At 39.8% G+C, this 19197-nt stretch overlaps 2 protein-coding genes across 8 annotated transcripts in view; both read left to right on the plus strand.

Annotated features, from left to right (window-relative positions):
- The first annotated feature begins 295 nt into the window (after positions 1-295).
- Positions 296-4681, plus strand: mal2 (mal, T cell differentiation protein 2). 3 transcript variants are annotated; one of them, XM_028425734.1, is made up of 5 exons: positions 296-421; positions 686-1057; positions 1644-1814; positions 3150-3341; positions 3454-4661. In XM_028425734.1, the coding sequence occupies exons 2-5, from the start codon at positions 941-943 to the stop codon at positions 3523-3525; spliced, it is 552 nt and encodes a 183-aa protein (XP_028281535.1). In that variant the 5' UTR covers positions 296-421; positions 686-940; the 3' UTR covers positions 3526-4661. The 3 variants fall into 3 exon arrangements, with proteins under 3 accessions (XP_028281535.1, XP_028281536.1, XP_028281537.1); XM_028425735.1 differs by having other exon boundaries at positions 306-421; positions 836-1057; positions 3454-4662; XM_028425736.1 differs by lacking the exons at positions 296-421; positions 686-1057 and adding an exon at positions 1177-1279 and having other exon boundaries at positions 3454-4681.
- Positions 4682-5639: 958 nt separating this feature from the next.
- The window catches only part of LOC114448624 (metastasis suppressor protein 1-like), a 39584-nt gene continuing 26026 nt past the window's right edge, over positions 5640-19197 (plus strand). For 4 of the 5 annotated variants that reach the window (XM_028425699.1, XM_028425702.1, XM_028425700.1 and 1 more), the window contains exons 1-3: positions 5640-6179; positions 7555-7616; positions 11956-12029. In XM_028425699.1, the coding sequence (XP_028281500.1) occupies positions 6108-6179; positions 7555-7616; positions 11956-12029 (208 nt within the window). In that variant the 5' untranslated portion in view covers positions 5640-6107. The remainder of the gene's footprint in view (positions 6180-7554; positions 7617-11955; positions 12030-19197) is intronic. The other variant, XM_028425701.1, reaches the window with a different exon arrangement.

Raw genomic sequence — 19197 nt, forward strand, 5'->3', positions numbered from 1 at the left:
ATTACTTACACAACTGAACTCTTAGATAATTATTAACTGCTCTAATTGTTCTTGCCAGCCAAGTAATGAATAAAGAATAATTCTTATTTTAATCATTTTAAAACTGTGCAATGTGACTGTACAATGTTGCCCTTGATGTTTGAGCTTAAGAGTTTTGATGTCAAATCAGTTTGGAAATCAGTTCTCCACTCTCTTCAGCTCTAAACCTTAAACTAATATTTACTTTGGAAACACTCTGCCCTTCCCCTGTGAAGGTTAACCGACACACACATCATTTTTTTTTCTTAGCATTCGTTTCCTTTTTAACAGCAGGCAGGTCATGGCAGTCAAGGCTCCTAGCAAGTGTTTGATTTTTCACTTATTGTTGCAGAGCTGTGCTGTCTGTTGGTGCTGGAGAGAGTCTCTAACACAGTGATTCAGTGTGAGTTAAACTGCTGCCTTTACTTGCTGTAGGACTTTTCATAGGAGAGCACACTTTTACACTGTTAATGATTGTAGAATGTACTCAGGACTTGCATAAAAGGGAGTGAGCAGACCACTCCTCTACCCCATGACATAGTTGTTATTGTTATAACAGTTTATAATATTTATCATGTTTTATTTATCTTATCATTGTTCAGGGTGTAACCAGTTTTTGGGCTCCAGTCATGTTTCTAATGAGTTATTGTACAAAAATCTAATCTAGGAGCTTTCGCGACGTCCGTGAACGCAGCATCGCTTTTGCAGGGAGTGGCCCATGCACCTGTCCGACCTGTTTTGGGGGGGACACATGACTCCAGAGGAATTTCTCCCGCGGATCCCGTCCATTGTTTAACGTGCTTTTTTTCTAAATAAGTGGGAGGCAAGAGGGTGAGGGCCAGAGAGAGAGAGAGAGAGAGAGGAAGAGGGAGAGACGAGAGACGAGAGGGGAAGACAGAAAGAAGAGAGAGGGAAGACAGAGATGTCGGAACCAGCCACTAATCCCGCTGCCACTTCGTTCCCAACGCCAACCATTTCCTTACCTTTGGGACTGGAAGTATTGAGGACTTACTCCGGAGCGCTTGTCTGCTTGGAGATAGTAGGTGTCCTTTTATTATAAAAAAAAAAAAAGCTTCACCAATTCCTGCAGTGAGCTCATGAATTTCGGTTAATAATTAATTACTTTCGTTCAAAATTGACTTTTAGTCTTCCTCTTTCAGTTGCGTCTTATTCAGTGTAGCCTTTAAAACACTGCGTACTCGCTTCAAGCTTGGTTTATTTATTGCTAATGTTACTTGACCATGTCTCCAGCAGTAGCCAGGTAGGTTCAAACACCTGTTTTATATAACAACAAACGCTCCTTTCAAAATATGTGGAGTCACTAGCTAATGATACCTGTGCATATAAAAACCTCTGTCTAACCCTGCAAGGTGACCTCTGCTCCTCCCTTCACATGCTGCCTCTAATCTTATGGTATTTTACTATTTATCATTTCACCTCTTTGCCTTCAGGCCTTTAACAGCCGCTGGCTTGTGACTGTGGCTGTAATGTACACGGTGTTAAACCATTTGTTGATGCATTGATGTAACAGATATTGACCTGAATCAATCAGTGACTCTATATAGAACTGTTCAATAAAGTAAATTGCATCTGTCACCAGTGTGACTTTTTGTTTGTGCCCTCAGTTGTTCGGGGGTCTAGTATGGATCTTGGTGGCTTCCTCCAATGTGCCGGTGCCTCTGCTCCAGGGTTGGGTGATGTTTGTCTCAGTCACCACCTTCTTCCTGTCCTCCGCCTACCTCGCTCTCCTCATCACTGGTTTGGCTGACCGCATCAACACTGACTGGAACTTTGTGGTAAGCTGTAGAAAATATCATAAATAAAAATATATATGAGAAAACTGATCGTGATTTGGAACAGCAGTAAATGCAGTTGGATAATAAAATGATAGTTGTTGATAACATGTCGCATATGGGAGCAACTGGCAGTTGCAACACAGCTGGTTAGCTTGGCATGTGTTTTTGCTTGATCACATAAAGAATTGCTATCAGTAGGTTTGCAGATATTGTAGACTACTATACTACTACTACTATATTTTTCAATTTCTTTTTGTTGTTGCTTTTTCCCTGTGAGAAGAAAACACACTCACCCGGAACTACTAAGGTGCTCGCTATGCTACACACAACATGCTGTGCTTGTGTGTGTGTGTGTGTGTGCTGATGACTCTGGATTGATTAAAACTGTAGTCAACTATAACCTGGATCAGGCATACAGTGAGTAAACCGGTATATGTGTTGATGATACGACACTTTCAGTGTCAAGAGTTTTGAAGAGGCTTCACCCAAAGAGCATGTTGAGTTTGTTAAAACAACTTGTGCACTACTGCTTAAATTGTCTTTACTAAAATAGCTTCAGTAGTTGCTGCACTGACATCAGTGATGTCAGATAAAAGCCATTAAAACCTCATTACTGTATTGTTATTGTTTAATATAAATGATGTCTACCACTACATGTTCCAACCCTCATAGTGAGGTGGGTTATTTATTTATCTTTTGTTGGATAATACATCATTTTATGAGCTGTTCTAAGATAAGATAAGGTCCTTAAAATCATAGTGTAACCTATAAACATGCCTGTTTCTTTGCTTGAGCTGTTTTTTTTTTAAATACGGTAATATCTAAAATATTAAGACATTACCTATAAGAGGAAAAGTGACACACTGTGACGCGTTCATGTGTTATGTCATTGTAGTGGACTCCGGTCTGTGTCAATTCTGGGCTCCCAGACCGAGGTAGTCTTTCTACAGGCTCCAGGCCCCGCTCCCAGGAGTAGCCAGGCGTGTGGGGTTGTTTGTTTTCAGCCGAACAATGAGTGACATGGATGATGAGCTCACACTAAAACATAACAAAGGCCTGCCTGTAGTCCCATCAGGCTCACAGAGTCGGCAACACAAACTCTCATTAACCTCCGTGCCCTCTGTCTCTCCTCTGTCGCCCCTCCAGCTACAACTTTAATCCCTCTCCCTGTCTTCCTTCCATGTTTCTTAATATATTATAAACTGTTTCACATGTTAGTCATCCATTGTTTCTAAATACTGGAGTCCATGTGTTGATAATGGACATGATCTAACTTTGACTGCTCTCACTTGAAATCTAAAAGTCTTGATCTTCTCCCTTTTCTTTCATCCTCAGGATGTCTTTTACCATTTCATGGCCTTGGTTTTTTACTTTGCTGCCTTTGTGCTGGAGGCTGCGACCACAGCAGCGAATGGAGGAGCTCATGTCAAGTCACTACCAAACAACACCATCTGTATTACCTCCCCACGGGGCAACATATTCACAGTCCTGGATGACAGGCAATACAATATTAATGTGGCAGCCACGGTGAGTAACTTTTTTTAAAAGAAGTTATGTGTGTACCAAATACTTGTTGAATGTTTTCATTACACAAATTGATGGTCCACTCCCCCCCTCCCCACCCCCTTTTTTTATCCAGATATTTGCTTGTATTGTGACGCTTTGCTACGGCAGCAGTATGGTGATGGCCTTCAAGAGGTGGAAGATGTAACTCGGAGATTGGACATAAACTAATTTTACATCTACTTCATATTTCAACATCTTATCAATGAAGCTTTAAAAGTTTAATATATGTCTGCATCAGTATGACACAAAACCATAGCAGATTTCTTGTCTATTTTAAATGATAGTGAGTGTTAAGAAGAAAGTGAGTTCTAGCATAAGAACCTTACTCCAACTATCAAACATGGTGGTGGTAGTATTACGGTTTAGGGCTGTTTTACTACCTGTAATTCTAAAAGAAAGTGTCAGGACAGTGTGCAGATGTTTTGAGCAAAAAACATCGAAAGAGTTCACAAACTTTAAAGCCCCATTGTGTCCTTTATTATTTCCTCTCATAAGGTGATAAATAGATAGTAGCTCTATTCTTCAAGGAACACAAACGTGTATTCTTACTGAGGCACTGAAATAATCATCATCATCACCAGTCTGTTTCTGGGCTGTTAAAGAAGTGCGATATAGGTCAGCATGACATGAACTCGATTCCTTTACTAACAAATGTTTTCACTGTTTTTTAGCATTTCTTATCCTCTCCAGCAAGAAAACCAATACACATGATTATATAGCAGGTTCAGACTGTACAGAAAACCTTTATAATATGATGTTTTTTTTCTTGCTTTTTTGTTTTCTCATCCATTTTATTTATACAGAATAGCCCCCAAGTTAAAGCCTTACTGTGAGAAATATTTCCCATTTTTACTACCATAAAAATATGTTGTATTTGCTGCTTAAAGATTATGCACAACAGAACATTGATTTCAAAAGTAACATGACTGCACTCTTTGTCTGTTCACTACATTGGTGCTAAGGAGCTATGGAGTCAAGATGTTATTGTTATGACACTTTTGTGAGGCCATTATTTAAAATGGATTTTTATCTTTTTATCTGATGTTGATTTTGTTTTTTCTTCAGTACATTTTTCATTAACTGTTCACTATATTTTAATTACTGTACACTTGCAGTTAATAGTTGACATGTAATAATATCTGTTACTGTTTAACCCTTCAGAGCACTGTCCAGTTTAACGAACTTGAAAAAGAAATTTTATTCAAAGTTCGGGTTATGTAAATCTACTTTCTTATTATACACTAATGATAAACTATAATATAATAAAAAATAGCTACTGTATTTTAAACATCTTCATCGACTGATTGATCTTTTAAATATGTTTTGAGTAGTAGGCTATGTTTGACTTGTTGATGTATTTGGTAAACTGCTTTAATCAACAACATTGCTTGATTTGTTTTTAGTTGCATTTACACACGTGTGATAGACTATTAAAGTTTATTTTGAATTTAATGGTTGTAAATTTTTTTTGGCACCTGCTGTTTTTGACATTTCAAATGCATTTTAAAAAAGACAGAAATAAAAAGTTTGAAGAAGATAAACTAAAATGTCTAGACGCATTGTCACCAGCCAACCGAAGGCACGTTGTCTGTGGGGGCGTGTTTCCATAAAATACTAGAATAATAGAATAAATGTTTCGGGAAAAAAATTCACCGAAACTCTTTTATGTTGTCATTTTCATTTCGGCCACATGGTGTCGCCCGACGTTACAACTTTGTTGCGTTACTTTTCCTCCGTTCTTTGTCAATGTTTATACATAAATAGCAAAATATTTGCATCAGCAAAAATGTTGATGGAATTATTCATTCTTAAGATTCTTTTGCATCATTGCACCCTAAACTGTTTTTTTTTTATCAGATATCCTACGATTCAACGGGAAGCCAGCATAATAATAATAATAATAATAATATACAATTCAAAATTAAGATAATAAAGGCAAATCATGAGCGCATTTTTCTCCTGTGCTCGTGCACTGCTTCACTCACCTCTGCCGGCGTTCCGGAAGCACTGAAAGACTCCTTTAAAAACAAAACCACCTCCCGTTGTTGTCCTTGAAATATTGTCATGGCACTCAAAGTATTTCGCTAGGATGACATTCGTGTTACTAAGGGCTAGTTTTAAAAACAAAAATGTATAATTAATTCAATTTTTTACTTAACTCTGCATTGCAGCTGTGTAGCCTTCAATATTTGGATATTTTATTTTGAAGGAAAACCGGAAATGTATTTTCCAGCTTGACGCTGTTGTCCTGTAGTCAGTTTTTTTCTCTCTCTCTCTCTCAGTGCTGGGAAGGCAGTGAGGGCAGCTCGTAGTGTCGGTATTTACCTACCTGTCAATACACGGAATAACGTTACCAACCGAGCATCTTGGATTATTTCTTGTTTCGATTGGTAGAGTATAACGCACTATCTTCCCGGTCCAGTCATGGATATGAGCGGGGCGGCGTGGAGACGAGAGGGGGATTTAAATTTCTCTTTCGTCCCCGCAGCTTCTTTTGATTTGAAGTAGTTACGGTAAACCAGAGTACAGCCGGACTCTGTTTATCTGCATGTACGAGCGAGGTAAAAGTTTTTTGTTCAGCGTAGTAGACTTTATTGCACCCGGGGTTTGCTCGTCTTTATTCACAGTTTTTTTGGAGTTTTTCTTTTTCGTTTTCCTCGTGAGCGGAGGTGGCGAACTGAAAACGACTCACCGAGTCGGGACTGACCGCCGGAGTTGGTCCTGAAAATGGAGGCTGTTATCGAGAAGGAATGCAGCGCGCTTGGAGGACTCTTCCAAACTGTTATCGGAGACATGAAAGTAAGACCAATGAAGTTTAGCAACGAATAAACGCACTACTAGCCAAACTACCTAGTCTGTATTAAAAAAGAAAATAGACACTTGATTTGTAAGGTGATTTATTTCAGGTTTCTAGAGAACACAACCACAAACTTGTTATTAAAATACGGCTGAGTAAGTTTGTATCACGTTGGATGATGTCACATTAGGTATTAACCTGCATACGTGTTGTTTTGTTCCTATGTTGATATGTTTGACCTTCCTTTCAGTTTCATATTTGATCATTTTTTATCTGCTCCAGTTATAGGTGCATGCTCCAGCCAACATCAGAGACTAACTAGGGCAATAGTCAGAAAACTAGGGCATCTTATTTTGATGTTATTTTTGTCAGAGCTTGGCTGATGGGACAATTAGCAGATTCCCCAGCTGTTCTTGTACTTGCCTGAAGGAATGCCGGGAACATAGCTTTCAGGGTAGGAAATTGCCCACAAGGACTTAAAGGCTCTGACATGTGCAGGTCAAATGGTCAGTCTGCTGGAGTCAGAAAGTTTGTTATGAATACCTCCCAGATATTCAGCACTTCACAAGTGCCTTGCCTCCCTTCAGTCCCATGTCCTTTACTGTAACTAGCTGGTGAATTCAGTGTAACATAGAAATGATGAACAGAGATCTGAGCGTACGGAGACAATCACAGCAGGCAGAGATTGAAACAAACAGAGGTGATGTAAGGGAGAGAGAAAGAGTCACTGTTAGAGAGTAGACTTGGTTGTTGGGTGTTATGTTTGACAGCACAACATGACATTCCTCAGAGCCCTGACAGTAGTAGCACATCAGTGACAAACATGTGCTCAGGGTATAGTCCTCATTTGGCTGTCCTAATACTGTATCGGCCTCCTCTTTTTGATGCATTAGCTCCACTTGTTCTCTGTGATAGCTTCGGTAAAAGGCTCTCCAACTATTTTCAGCCCAAGACCTGAAGTAGAAAAAAAGTCCCACTGGGAACCAGGCTCATTATACCATAGCATTAGTGCTCATGTAATGTTAGTCTTTCCAAAAAAGTGGCCTATTTGACCTAAATACTAATATAAAACTGGCATCTATGTGGAAAGTCTTTTGCTATGTGTTATCTCATGCTATTCATTTACATACAACTGATGTTTTTCCCAGTAATTTCTGGTGAAATGTGAGAAACCCTCAGGTTTATTGGCAGCAAGGTTGTAAAACGTGTTTTTGGGGTGACATAACATCCTTTGGTTGGTTCTGTTTAGCCCTGCAGGTGAGGTGAGGCTATCATATGCCCTCATATGGGTTTAACTGTTACGTAACTGTGGGAACAGTGAAATCTGGTGTGATGGATTGTGTCACTCATATTTGTGCCTCCCTTTTTCTCCCACAGAGCAGCTACCCTATTTGGGAGGACTTTGCCACCAAGGCGGGCAAACTGCAGTCGCAGCTAAGGTGAGAGTGGTAGACTGTGTACATTTCATCGTCTTCTGCAGTGGTTCAATGATACTAGACTTCAGTCTCCCCGTCTTTTATCTTGATTAACCCAGCTTCAAAATTCTGTGTAAAGTTGCATTAATTTGAAAGGAACTGTGACCATAGATTTCTTACCCCCTTTAAACACACCATTAATACCACAATACTAGGTCGTGTGACTATTACATAACATCACTTTCACTCACTTACCTCACGTGTCTGCAGAGTAATGAGTGTTGACGTTTACATAAAAGCCTCATCTTTTTACAATACTGTCCCCTGGTGATTATGTGTCTGTCTTTCCCATTTAGTCTTCTTTTTTAAGCCTGATTTAATTTGTCTTTCCAATTCTGTACATTTGCACACCTCCTGCCAAAATTATTCCAAGTCAGTGTGCTAACAATGGATGCCAATCCCTGCCACCTTGCCTTGTTGGTTTTAAGTGGCCACGTGTCAGAAGACAAACAACTTATGACAGCTGAAATAAAAGCTCATTGTCTTCTATGTACTGCAAATACAGATGTCCTGCGCTGTGAATTATTCTTTGATTAACAATGCATGGCAGTTTTTGAGCCATTTAAGTGTCCACGTGTCCTCAGACAGACTAATGCTGACAGTTGTATAAAGGTTATAAGACATAACAATACTTTCCAGGGGCCTCTTGCTGTCCCATTCTTCAATTTTCTCAGTATAAAGGCTGATTAATGGTGATATGTTATTCAAGAGTCTCAGTCATTTGGGGGTTAAATATGTGACCCTGCCATGCTGAAGCTCAGGGGAGTATTTCTGACCTTGTTGCTAATGACTGGCTGTTTGGCAGTAGAATGTTGTGTGTCTGGATGGCACGGCAATGATAGAATAATGCACCTACTAGGTCACCTAAGTGGCGAAAAGCTAGGTTGAGCTTAGAATATGATCATTTTTTTCAGTCTGAGTAAGAGCTTGATGATGGAGGTGCCTGTAATACAGTTAATGTTCTTTGAGGAAAAGGAATTCCTTCTTTATAGGATGAATTCAAATATCATTTATAGAAAGATGATCGTGTTTCGGTTGACTGGATGTTGCCCGATTAAGGTTAGCCTACGCCCTCTCTAAGCTGCTGTGGTTGTAGCATATGGCTGCCTGTAACGATGCCCTTACTGCCACATCACTAATAAGTATGTGTTATCTGTGCTTGCTCTCAGTGACCTACAAATACGACTTTTTTCCTGTCTGCTTTAAAGCCTGTCTCCAGCCACTACAAATGCCAAAATAGCCCTTTCAGCTACAGCGCAACCGCCCCCACCCCAACCCATGAATCTCTGCAATCTCTTTGGAGAATACATAGCACACATATACATGCAGTAAAACACAAACACACCCACCTTCCCTCCGTGGCCTGGATAAGTGACTGGCCAGCAGTGGTAGCGGCATATGTCTGTGTGTTTAATGACGTCCTAAGGCAGACTACTCTGTAATTTAGCCCCCCTGTGCCCCTCTCACAAAGCAACTAGGAAATCAACCAATTACAGTGTTCAGGCAGTTCTGTCCCTCTTTTTTTGCTTTGCTTTGGTTCAGAAATGGTGTTTTTTTCTGCTCTTTCTAGTTTCAAGGAGCCATCACACATGCACACACACACATGCACACAAACAGATGCTTTGAAGAAACAGGGCAGGGTGGAATATAGGCTAACTGATTTCTAATCACAGTGCTCTTTTAACTTGTCAGTGTTCGGTCTGTTTGGTGGGCCTTGGTTGATGCAGCTGTGTCAGAGCTAAGCCTCTATCATTCTGGTTTAAAGTTAATTTTGTGTTGAAACAGACCTCAAAACTTCATGATGTATTTTAACTATTGCTGGATGGTTATGGGCTTAGGAGGGAGAATTAAAATATGTGCATGGTAGATGGACAGTGGAGTTATATACTGATAAGAATCACACAAAAAGTCTAAATGCACAGAAGTCAGGAGTAAAACGTCTTTCCATGATTTAGATTTACTCCAGTTGCATTCCAGTTTCAGTTGGACTAAGAATAGATGAGGGCAGCAGTACTGAATGTATTATTGTCATAAAGAGCACTCTGCTCTACTATGGGAGTCTCTATAGGGATTTTCAAGGCCTTGCGGAATAGATGTTAAAAGTCGTTTGTCTTGACTTGCGATCAGGGGTGTGTGCAGTTTTTCGGACCACTGGTAGCACTCGGGTCATTGTTGAATCCTGTGCAGCAGAACAGAGAAGCACTGTTTTACTTTGTACACTTGTAGCACAAAAGTCTCGAGGCTTTTTGGCCAGCTGTCACAGCTGAAATTAAATCCTGAATATTCTTCCTTTACTGCCTTGTTTACATTTATGTGTTGAGAAGAGAAAGTTACCCAATCTGCCTCACGATTGAGCAAGAAAATACCAGAAAAATGTAACAGTTCTCTATGGTCTGTAATTTATAACATCAACCTATGATCAATAGATCACCCAATGTTATAGTTGGTTAGAGCAATACTCATCTGTCACACAATTTTCTGAATACACACTAAAAGTAGACTTCAGACCACATGTTGCACAAACCTGTGTCAAACTAGTTAAACTTGTGTGAATGTGACGTTGCTACAAGTGCATGTAAAATACGATCCATAGGCCCATGTGTACATGTTATAAATTAGTGGAGGTGGTTATCAGTTAGAGGTTATTCTGGTGCCCACGCTGGCCTTTAAATAGAAAGGAATCTGCGTGTGCCTGTGCGTATGTTTCTTTTTCCATTTGCAGGAAACACCCTGGGATCTTGTGGTCAGCTCTGCAACAACATAGTGCTTGTTAGCCAATATTACATTAGGTTATTCAGCAATAAAGAACGGGATTGTTCCTTCTTTGCCAGCACTTGACAAAGATTTCAATGTGGAAGAATATTTAGGCTTGTAACCTGGCTTTGAATCAGGGATGTTTATCAGTTGATCTGTTGTGCCTTCTCTGTGGGAGTTTTGTGTTGAGATAAACTGAGACTCTTGAAAGACAGATAAGATTTCTTCAAAATATTGTTCAGCTCAGTGTTAAGAACATACTTGAACTACGGTACAAACCGTTCTTTTTTTTTTTTACACTCAAAGATTGCATCCTCATTCCGAAACACATGCATTAAAACCAAACAAAGATTTGAAGCTGCCTACAATACTCACACTGCAAAGATTGGTGTGTGTGTGTGTTTTGTTGTACACCTTTAGCAACATGTCTTTGGATACCAAGTCAACATCTCAAGTTACTGGTTTATTAATGACTAATTATTAACCAGTAATAATTCTTATTCAAATTAATCATAAACACTAGTTCCCTCTAAACCTGAGACTCAACACCATCTTGTTTTGCCCAGTAGTGAAAGCTACCTGCCTGGAGTGTTTAATGGAAATTCCGATTGTGTTATGAAAGTTTTCTGTTGGCCCATGAAAAATAACAAGTGTTTACGAATGAGCATACTCATGGTTAACACAAACAAGCTTTTGTGCTTTGGAAAATGCCCCATCATTTGTGTTCCTTTGTGTGGCATTCATGACTGATAGGTAGTCTCGTCTCTGCTGGGGAGATCAGATAACACATCTACGCACGTGCACACATCAAGAGTCTTTTATCTTCATACCTGTGATCTTATTCATGAGAGGTCTGTTGTTTCTGAAGTAGACCAGTGTTTGCAGGTTAACCAGTCTGGCCTGCCAGTTAGTCAGCCAGCTAGCAAAGTAAGTGCTCCATCAGAACATCGTGTCAGTAATGAGTAAAACAGAAAGTAATATTACACCAGGTTTCCAGTAGATTTTATTGTAGATTTGATTTGACTTTTCTTTAGTCTGCTACATACATGCATACACAATATTTTATATTACACTAAAATTTACGATGACAGAAAAGCAGGTATAACTTATGAACTCGCTCCATAGTAAAGCTGGATAGGATAGATCCCATATTGTTCCTTTCATTATCCTGCAGGTTTGGTGAACTCGGGAAATGTTGTGTTGAGTCAGAGAGATTCCAGTGGTCTCTGAGTAATCACAGACATTCCTCACACAGTTGGGCACAATTATGTTTTAACTTAAACACATACTTAACGCTATATACAGTACATACTCTTTCAGACAGAACTCTGAGAAATGATCCCTGGTATGTTTTGACTGAAATATGGAAATATTTAGCCCAGCAGAGGAATATTTTGCATATTAAAAGCTGTCCGATTAGGTTGGGACCTTATCGGTATGCGTGTATGCCAGGAGTATACTATAATTTCATGCTGTGGTGTAGGACCTGAACCTCTCTGTTTATTGTCTTACTTTTATTTGTAATAAAAATGTTTGTCTTTTCTTGTAGGTCGACTGTGGTTGCTGTGGCTGCCTTCTTGGATGCATTTCAGAAAGTGGCCGACCTTGCGACAAACTCAAGAGGTAGGAGTACAGACACAGATAAAGATGACTGTGTGTGTGTGTGTGTGTGTGTGTGAAACAAGTTGTCTTCTCTTGCCTTGTTTCCATCTCTTGACTCTCAATGACCTCAGTTGTTGCACAGTGCTGCGAGGGTTAACACTTACTGGTAGACAGTGGATCTGTCTGGGCACCAATGTGTCACCATGTTTGCCTGTGTAGCTCTGCTGTGTAAGTCCAGTAATTCCTCCTCCTGTGCTGCGAAGTTCTGTGGGTTGTTTGCTTTATCGTATAGGCAGTGAATCCGTCAGTATGCTGTTTGAAGTTCCACTGCTGACTTCAAACTCTGCCCCCTTTCTCTCTCTTTTCTTCAGCCCACCCCCACCTATACTCCACCTCTGCTACATCTGGACTATCTAGTAGTTAATTCTGTATACATGAGAGGGAAAGAGAGAGATCTCATCCCTCCCTTGCTTTGACACCTCCAGCCCTGCACCATACTATTAATAGAAACTGAGACAGACACACACATTCATCACCTCACTCACAGCAGAGCGGAGAGAGGAGGGAATGGAGCTAAAGAGGGAGATGGGGGAGTACAGGGAGTCATCATTCTCTCTCTCCCCCCTCTCGCTCTGCTGTATAACTCACACAGTGTATCTGCTTGCCATGAAGGAATCAGGTTCTGTAGCTGAAGAATGTTGCATCATTTTTCATCTTCTCTTTCATCACTTTCTCCCCTGTACTCTCCATGTATTGTATTTTAGGTTAGCAGTATCACATAACACTCATTGTGCTCATTGTGTTCTGCCGCTTTATGCTCCACACCTGAGCTGTCCAGCATATAAAATGAAGCATGAAGAGTGAGATACATGGTTCCTTACATACGTTTGTCACAGATACAGTAGATAAACACATGACAATTAAACAAGTGTATTATAATGACTTCTGATTACCAGGTTTACAGACTGTCCTGTACATTAAGTTCAAATAAGGTTTATAATAGCCTTTTATTGCGGTTGTAGTACATTGCAGGCTTTGATAACATCATCATTTGATTTTCTTATCAAATAAATAAATGCCTAAATGCAGTACCATCACACACGGATAGCACAGTCTACCTAATGGCTGTCTTTCTGCAGATAGTGCTTTTTGATTTTCCTTAGTGATTAAACTCTTTCTGAAGTTGCTGCTGTAAAGACCAATGTGTGTTTGAGACAATGACATTTGGTAAAAATTGACCAGCTTTTTTTGGTTCATGACAAATGTTTTATTTATCACCTGATAGATTTTCAACTCTCTTTACTAGCAATTTACTTTATATTGTCTGGTAGATCCCCACAACAGCCCCTAGTATCTTTCCAAAAATTACCACAACAAATAAAACACCTAAAAACTGATCGTTCTTTTAAACAATTGATACAGATAAAAATCTGCTGTATCTACAAACCATGTTTCTTTATTATACTATACTATGTCTGTGTGTGTATTCTTACTACTTTTATGCCTGCAGACACACAATATTGTATTTACTAATTATAAAGTAGGGGCACACATGCACATTAAAACTATTTCTATGTCCCTGTTGTTGTGTACTGTTGTGTGCCTTCAAGTCCCAACTTGCCACTCCACATGGTATGGTGCAGAAATCAGTTGTTTGCAAGTCAGCAGTGTTCTGCTTCATAAACAACAACCACATCCATAAATGTAACCGCACATATGACAGCACACATATTAAAGGTCATTTATTCTCTTAATCATGAGGACAGAGCTGTCGGCATCCTTTATAAATGGCTGTAATTGTTGTCTAACTTAACAGCAGTGATGATTGCTTGTAAAGATTCAAAAGCTAATCTGTAGACCGACCAGACTTTGATACCTCAGACTAAAGATGAAAGTTATTGCCAGCTCAGAATAGGTGAAGGACATAGAAAGTACACTGTAAATTTGTTTTTGTGTCAGCAATATGTGTTATCATTCTGCTACTTTTTGCATGATGTAATGGTGGTGTAGTCTAATTCTACTTAGTTTTGGAAATAATCCAGCAGACTGTAGCTGTACAAAGTTATCAGCCGTCTTGTGTTTGCGTTTAAGCTCTTGATAGTATTTGAATTGATTTGTGACAGTTAGACAGTCATAAAAATAAACAGGTGAAAAATATCCTGCAAACCAGGTGTTTGCAGGATATTTTTCCTACTGTTTGTCCTACTGTTTCTGAAGCCATACAATGAGCACATAGTTGGGCCTAGAGAAGAAATGAGGATTAAGATAAGAATACACTCACGAGAGGTACACAAGCATTATTTATATTGTAAAGGCTTAAGCTAACTGGTTTACAGTTGAATGGAATCCAATAGTTGGAATGTGAAGTGGCCAAAGTTTGAATAAAAGAGAAAAAAAAAAGATTAACTTCAGTTTCGGGCTAAACATTTTTCTTCCTCTGCTATGAATGCCGAGTCAAACTCTGATGCATACAAAACTTTTGTGGCTTTGCAGAACCAGCAGTACATCTGTTCATCTTTGTTCTGCACAACAAAGATGCACGTATGTAATGCTGTAAAGGATACATGCTACACAGCAGAAACAGGAGTTTCACTCTCTCTCACACACATACATAGGATTAACTGTTTCAAGTAATGTCCTTTACTGACCTCAAAGCTACATGCATTACATGCAGATTATATAGGAAGGTAGATAGGAAGGGAGGGAGCTGAAACAAGTTACAGATATTTCCATGCTTAATATACACACATGAGAAGGCTTTCTTAAAAAAAGGCTTATATCTGAATGGATTTAAATCTTTTTTCTGCTCATAGGTATTGTTGTTGAAGAAGCCTTGTCCTTTGTTGTGCTGTAATGGGTTCTTGGCACAAACACACAGCAGGTCACACATAGCGTGCACATACAGGATGGCTCCTGCCTTGAAGCAGGGTGTCAGTGTTTGCTCTAATGGGTCTAATGGTTCTATTTGATTTAAGCCCATGTGAAAAACGTTAATGATTAAACGTGTTTTGGGTTCGACTAGATAGAAGTACTCAGACATCAGGTCACATGGAACAATGTACTCCAGTGCCACGGAGACAGACAAACAAGCTGTTACCAGGAGGTGTCTCTGAATTTGCTGAAAGAACAGAATGTGATACTGTTGGCCACTGGGCTGGGAAGGTTTATTCAATTAGTTCCCAATGGAAGGTCTGATCCACACATAGACACATTAAAATATTATTTTTCTTCGATATTTTAGCATAGCCAGAGCAAATTAAATTGTTTTCATGTTGGATTACTTAAAATCTGAGGTGTTTAATGGGAAATCAAACAGAAATACAATATTTGTACACAGATTTCTGTTAGCCAAAGTGTAGCCAAACCCACTCAGTCTGAACCACTTTCCCTCTAAAAACTTGAAATGTTGCTGGTGAAGAAGGAAACAGAGCCCCATTGAATTCACGAAGAGAGATAAAGTAAGAACAAGGCACAAGAACAGAAATGGCAAAGTTGTATTGAAGAATAATCCCCTCTGTTGTTTCATCATTTCCCTTTCCCTCAGTTTTGGAACACATTATAGATCCTTCATAGTTTCCTTCTTTGCATTATTGGCCAGTGTATGTCTGCCAGTCCTTTTAGCTTGTATTTCTGGGTTTTTATATACTGTATATATGTATTACCTCTGTCTGTAAGTCAGTGTGAGAATGACAGAGTAGGTGTGTAAGGAGACTTCTTTAGTCTGCCACAGTGAAACAGCTGACGGCAACCAGGCTACAGAGAGAGATGATCTCATTCGAGTCAAGACATGCAGAGCAAATAATATGATAATGCAATTTTTACCCATTCTAAGAATAGCATGTTGGGCTAATTTATTTACAAAGAGCCAGTTTTACAAGTTTTTGAGAAATAAGGACTTTGTTTGAGTTCTCAGAATCTGAAATGACGTACCGTGGATAACTACCGGAGATGTTTTTAAGATGTGGCATAGTATATGAATTAATACATTGTCTCTACATGTAGTTGTGTAGTGTGTGTGTGCTTATATTGTACATGTAGGTGTGTGTTTTTGTGTGTATATTAATCCCAGTGGTTCTGTCAGCAGCTGTAGTGTTGAGTCTGTTTGGACATGTCTGACTCTAGCTCCTTAGAGATGAAATAGACACCTGCTGCAGAACTAGCATGCAGCAGCCTGTTAGATCTGTTTGGACTCAAAAACATCAACTAGCAGTTTGCAGGGCCGATAATTACTTGAATCCTCCAGTCAACTATGCCCACTGCATCAATGTGAATATTCCTTTGAAATTCCTTCTTGTAAATCTCACAGACTTTCACAATCAGAGGTGTTATTGTCTTAGATAGATGCCGATCAGACACAACACTATGACCACAAGCTTAATATAGTGTTTGCCCCCCTTTTGCAGCCATAATAGCTCTGACTCGTTTGGGCATGGGTACAGGACCTCTGTGGGTGTCAGGTGGTGTCTGGCAACAAGAGGTTGGCAGTCGATTTTTCAGGTCCCTAGAGGTTGTAGGGTGGGGCCTCTGTGAATCAGGTGTGTACCAGTGTTAGTGCCTTAGGCTCTTTATCATGTTCCTGTGCCCTTTTTTGCAGTATTTGCAGGATGCATTTTCCTGCTGGGGGAGGGCGTTGCCGTTAGGATATGCCATGGAGTGCCACAAGCATTACTGACAAAAACAGGCTGCGTTGCACTACCTTAAAACTTGGACTTTTTATGTCTAGTGTAAACACATATAATGTCTTTTACAACATCTTTTTTTCAAGTTTTTCTGTGTAGTCCTTGCAGCCACAAGCGGTGTGTTTGGTCTGCAGCAGTGTTTTAGTGGGTGGCATCTTTGTGGCTGACTGTTGGAGATGTCAACAAGATGAATTTCTTTGCCATTACTAAGGCAGTTGCGCTGTCTTTATTGTTGTCTTGTCCTGTTATCAATGTTCCACTCTTGTCTGTCCACTTCAGTTGGCTGTAATTTGTAATTTACATTATCACAGAAAATGCTGTGAAAACTAAAAACACCTGACAAACGTGAACATGCACACTGGAAGCAGCCCAGTGTGAGTAAGCTGCAGCCTTTATGAAACTTTAATGGATGCTTAGCCAAGGAATTATGGAATTGAAAAGTTCTCCTAATGTGTTGGCTGCAACGTTAATTCTTCGATCAAAATCCAACGTAACCTGTGATTTTCTCATGATCAAAGTGTAGTAAGGCTTACTACGAATTTTTCAGTAAAACTGAGTGATTTTAAAAAGCTACTATTTTGGTTGAAGTGTACTCTTGTTCTGTTCTTGCATATTGTCAAAAATGGCTGTGCTACATGTTTCTGACCTCTGTGCACTGCATAGCTTCAGCCCATTGTATAACCTCTCCCATTAACAACGATGCCGCCCCTCCTTATGGAATAGTTTAGCTCCGCTGAGGCCCTTGTGTGCCTACAATGAGTTCAGCACCCAAAAATAACTTCCGATCTAGAAGTGCACGTTCTTCTTTTTTGAACCATCAGTGGTGCAATGGCACACCTTTGAAACAGAAAATGGCACAACTGACAAATGTTTGATATTGTATAAATTATTCTCTGTGGCATGTTGCTGTGTTTAGCAGCTGTCCAAGGGGATGAGGATGTAAACCCCAGATGTCTCTAAAGATTTGCCTTCTACAGTTTCCAGTCATCTGGTAATGCTGTTGGTGCCTTAGCAAATTCAGGGCAGAAGTTCTTACATCTGCTGTCTGTTATCTATGCCTGTCACTGCTATAGGCATAGATAACATATCTATAATGATATTTACACATTATGACTCTCTTTAAGTTTTCAGTCTCTGAAGTTGATTGTTTGAAATTGATTAAAAGCCACCGAAATTTTATTGCTAGAGGTGGCCTGGCAAAGATTGTTATGCAACGCACGTGATGGCATGCTCACTAGTAAGTAATGTGAAACAGGGTGGTCTTAGCAGTAGCAGTTAGAGATTGGTAATAAGTGTACACAGTACATATCTGTAGTCTTTGACTTGGAGAAAAGTGTCTCTTCGACCCCAACATAACCAGAGAACAGACTCATATTTACATCGGTATGTGACTGACGGTGAGAAATCAAGTGCTTTTGGCTACGTATATGAACATATGAAGACAAGCACATACTCTTGCATATGCAAGTTTGTGCATATGCATGTCATGGTGCTTTTTCAATGAGGCTTCTGTCACCTCAACCTCTCTGCTAGTGATACTGGGCCACATAATTCCTGTGAACCAGAAAACATCTGTTTTAAATGTATAAGGCGATGCTGTTGACTGGGTGACTTTGTAACAATGCAGCAACAAGACTCACTGGCTTTTTAAACCCAACTTGGAATGCATGAGCACAAGACTTTTATTGAATTCATGTCTAATTATATTTTGCTTATTTCTCTAGGCATGCTCTGCATGCTTTACTATGCTATGGACAGACCCCCATACAGCTCCATCAAGAAGAATCAAGCCCTTTCCTCTTTGCCCCTCTCAGTTCATGCCTTGGCCTCTGTTACAGAGCAGCCTTAGATCCTGAAGCAACCCACTGTTTCAATGCCCTCACTAAGAGGGTTCTGTCCTCTTGCCCAGTTTGAGTCCAAGACCAGCACTGGCTGTGTACATTTCCTGTCCGCTGTCCAGCACAGACCTAGATCCTATCCTATGAACTCTGTGCCTCTCAATCCATCTTCTGTTCTCGTCTGTTCACTATAACCTTATCATGGGAGTCTTACAGATCACTGCAGTCAGCAAATGGATCAGTTAATAGGTCAAATACACAGACTCATGCATAGAATCACAGACTAATTAAATTTTGCACATAATTTTGGGTTTAATAAGAATTACTTTATCAACCCCTGTAGGGAAATTAGTTATGTATATATATGCACCAACAGCTTGTGTAGAGATTGTCGACAGAAGCTTGTAAGATGTAAATATAAAGCTTTGCAGTGGCCCTCAGAAAAAAACAGATGACCTAGAAGAGACTACGCCTTTATGTGTTTTTTTCTAGTCACAATACCAGAGAATCCTCTGTGCACTTGCCTCTGCGTGCTCAGTCTGTGTCCACACAAGTGTTTGTCGGTATTAGTGCTGTTTACTCTCTGTTTTTGTTTAAACATAAACCCGGTTAGACCAGTGTGCTTTGGATTTGGAGAATCTGACATGCATGCAAAGCCAAATTCAAAACACA

The sequence above is a fragment of the Parambassis ranga genome, chromosome 16 (genome assembly GCF_900634625.1).
Source record: "Parambassis ranga chromosome 16, fParRan2.1, whole genome shotgun sequence".
Classification (NCBI taxonomy): domain Eukaryota; kingdom Metazoa; phylum Chordata; class Actinopteri; family Ambassidae; genus Parambassis; species Parambassis ranga.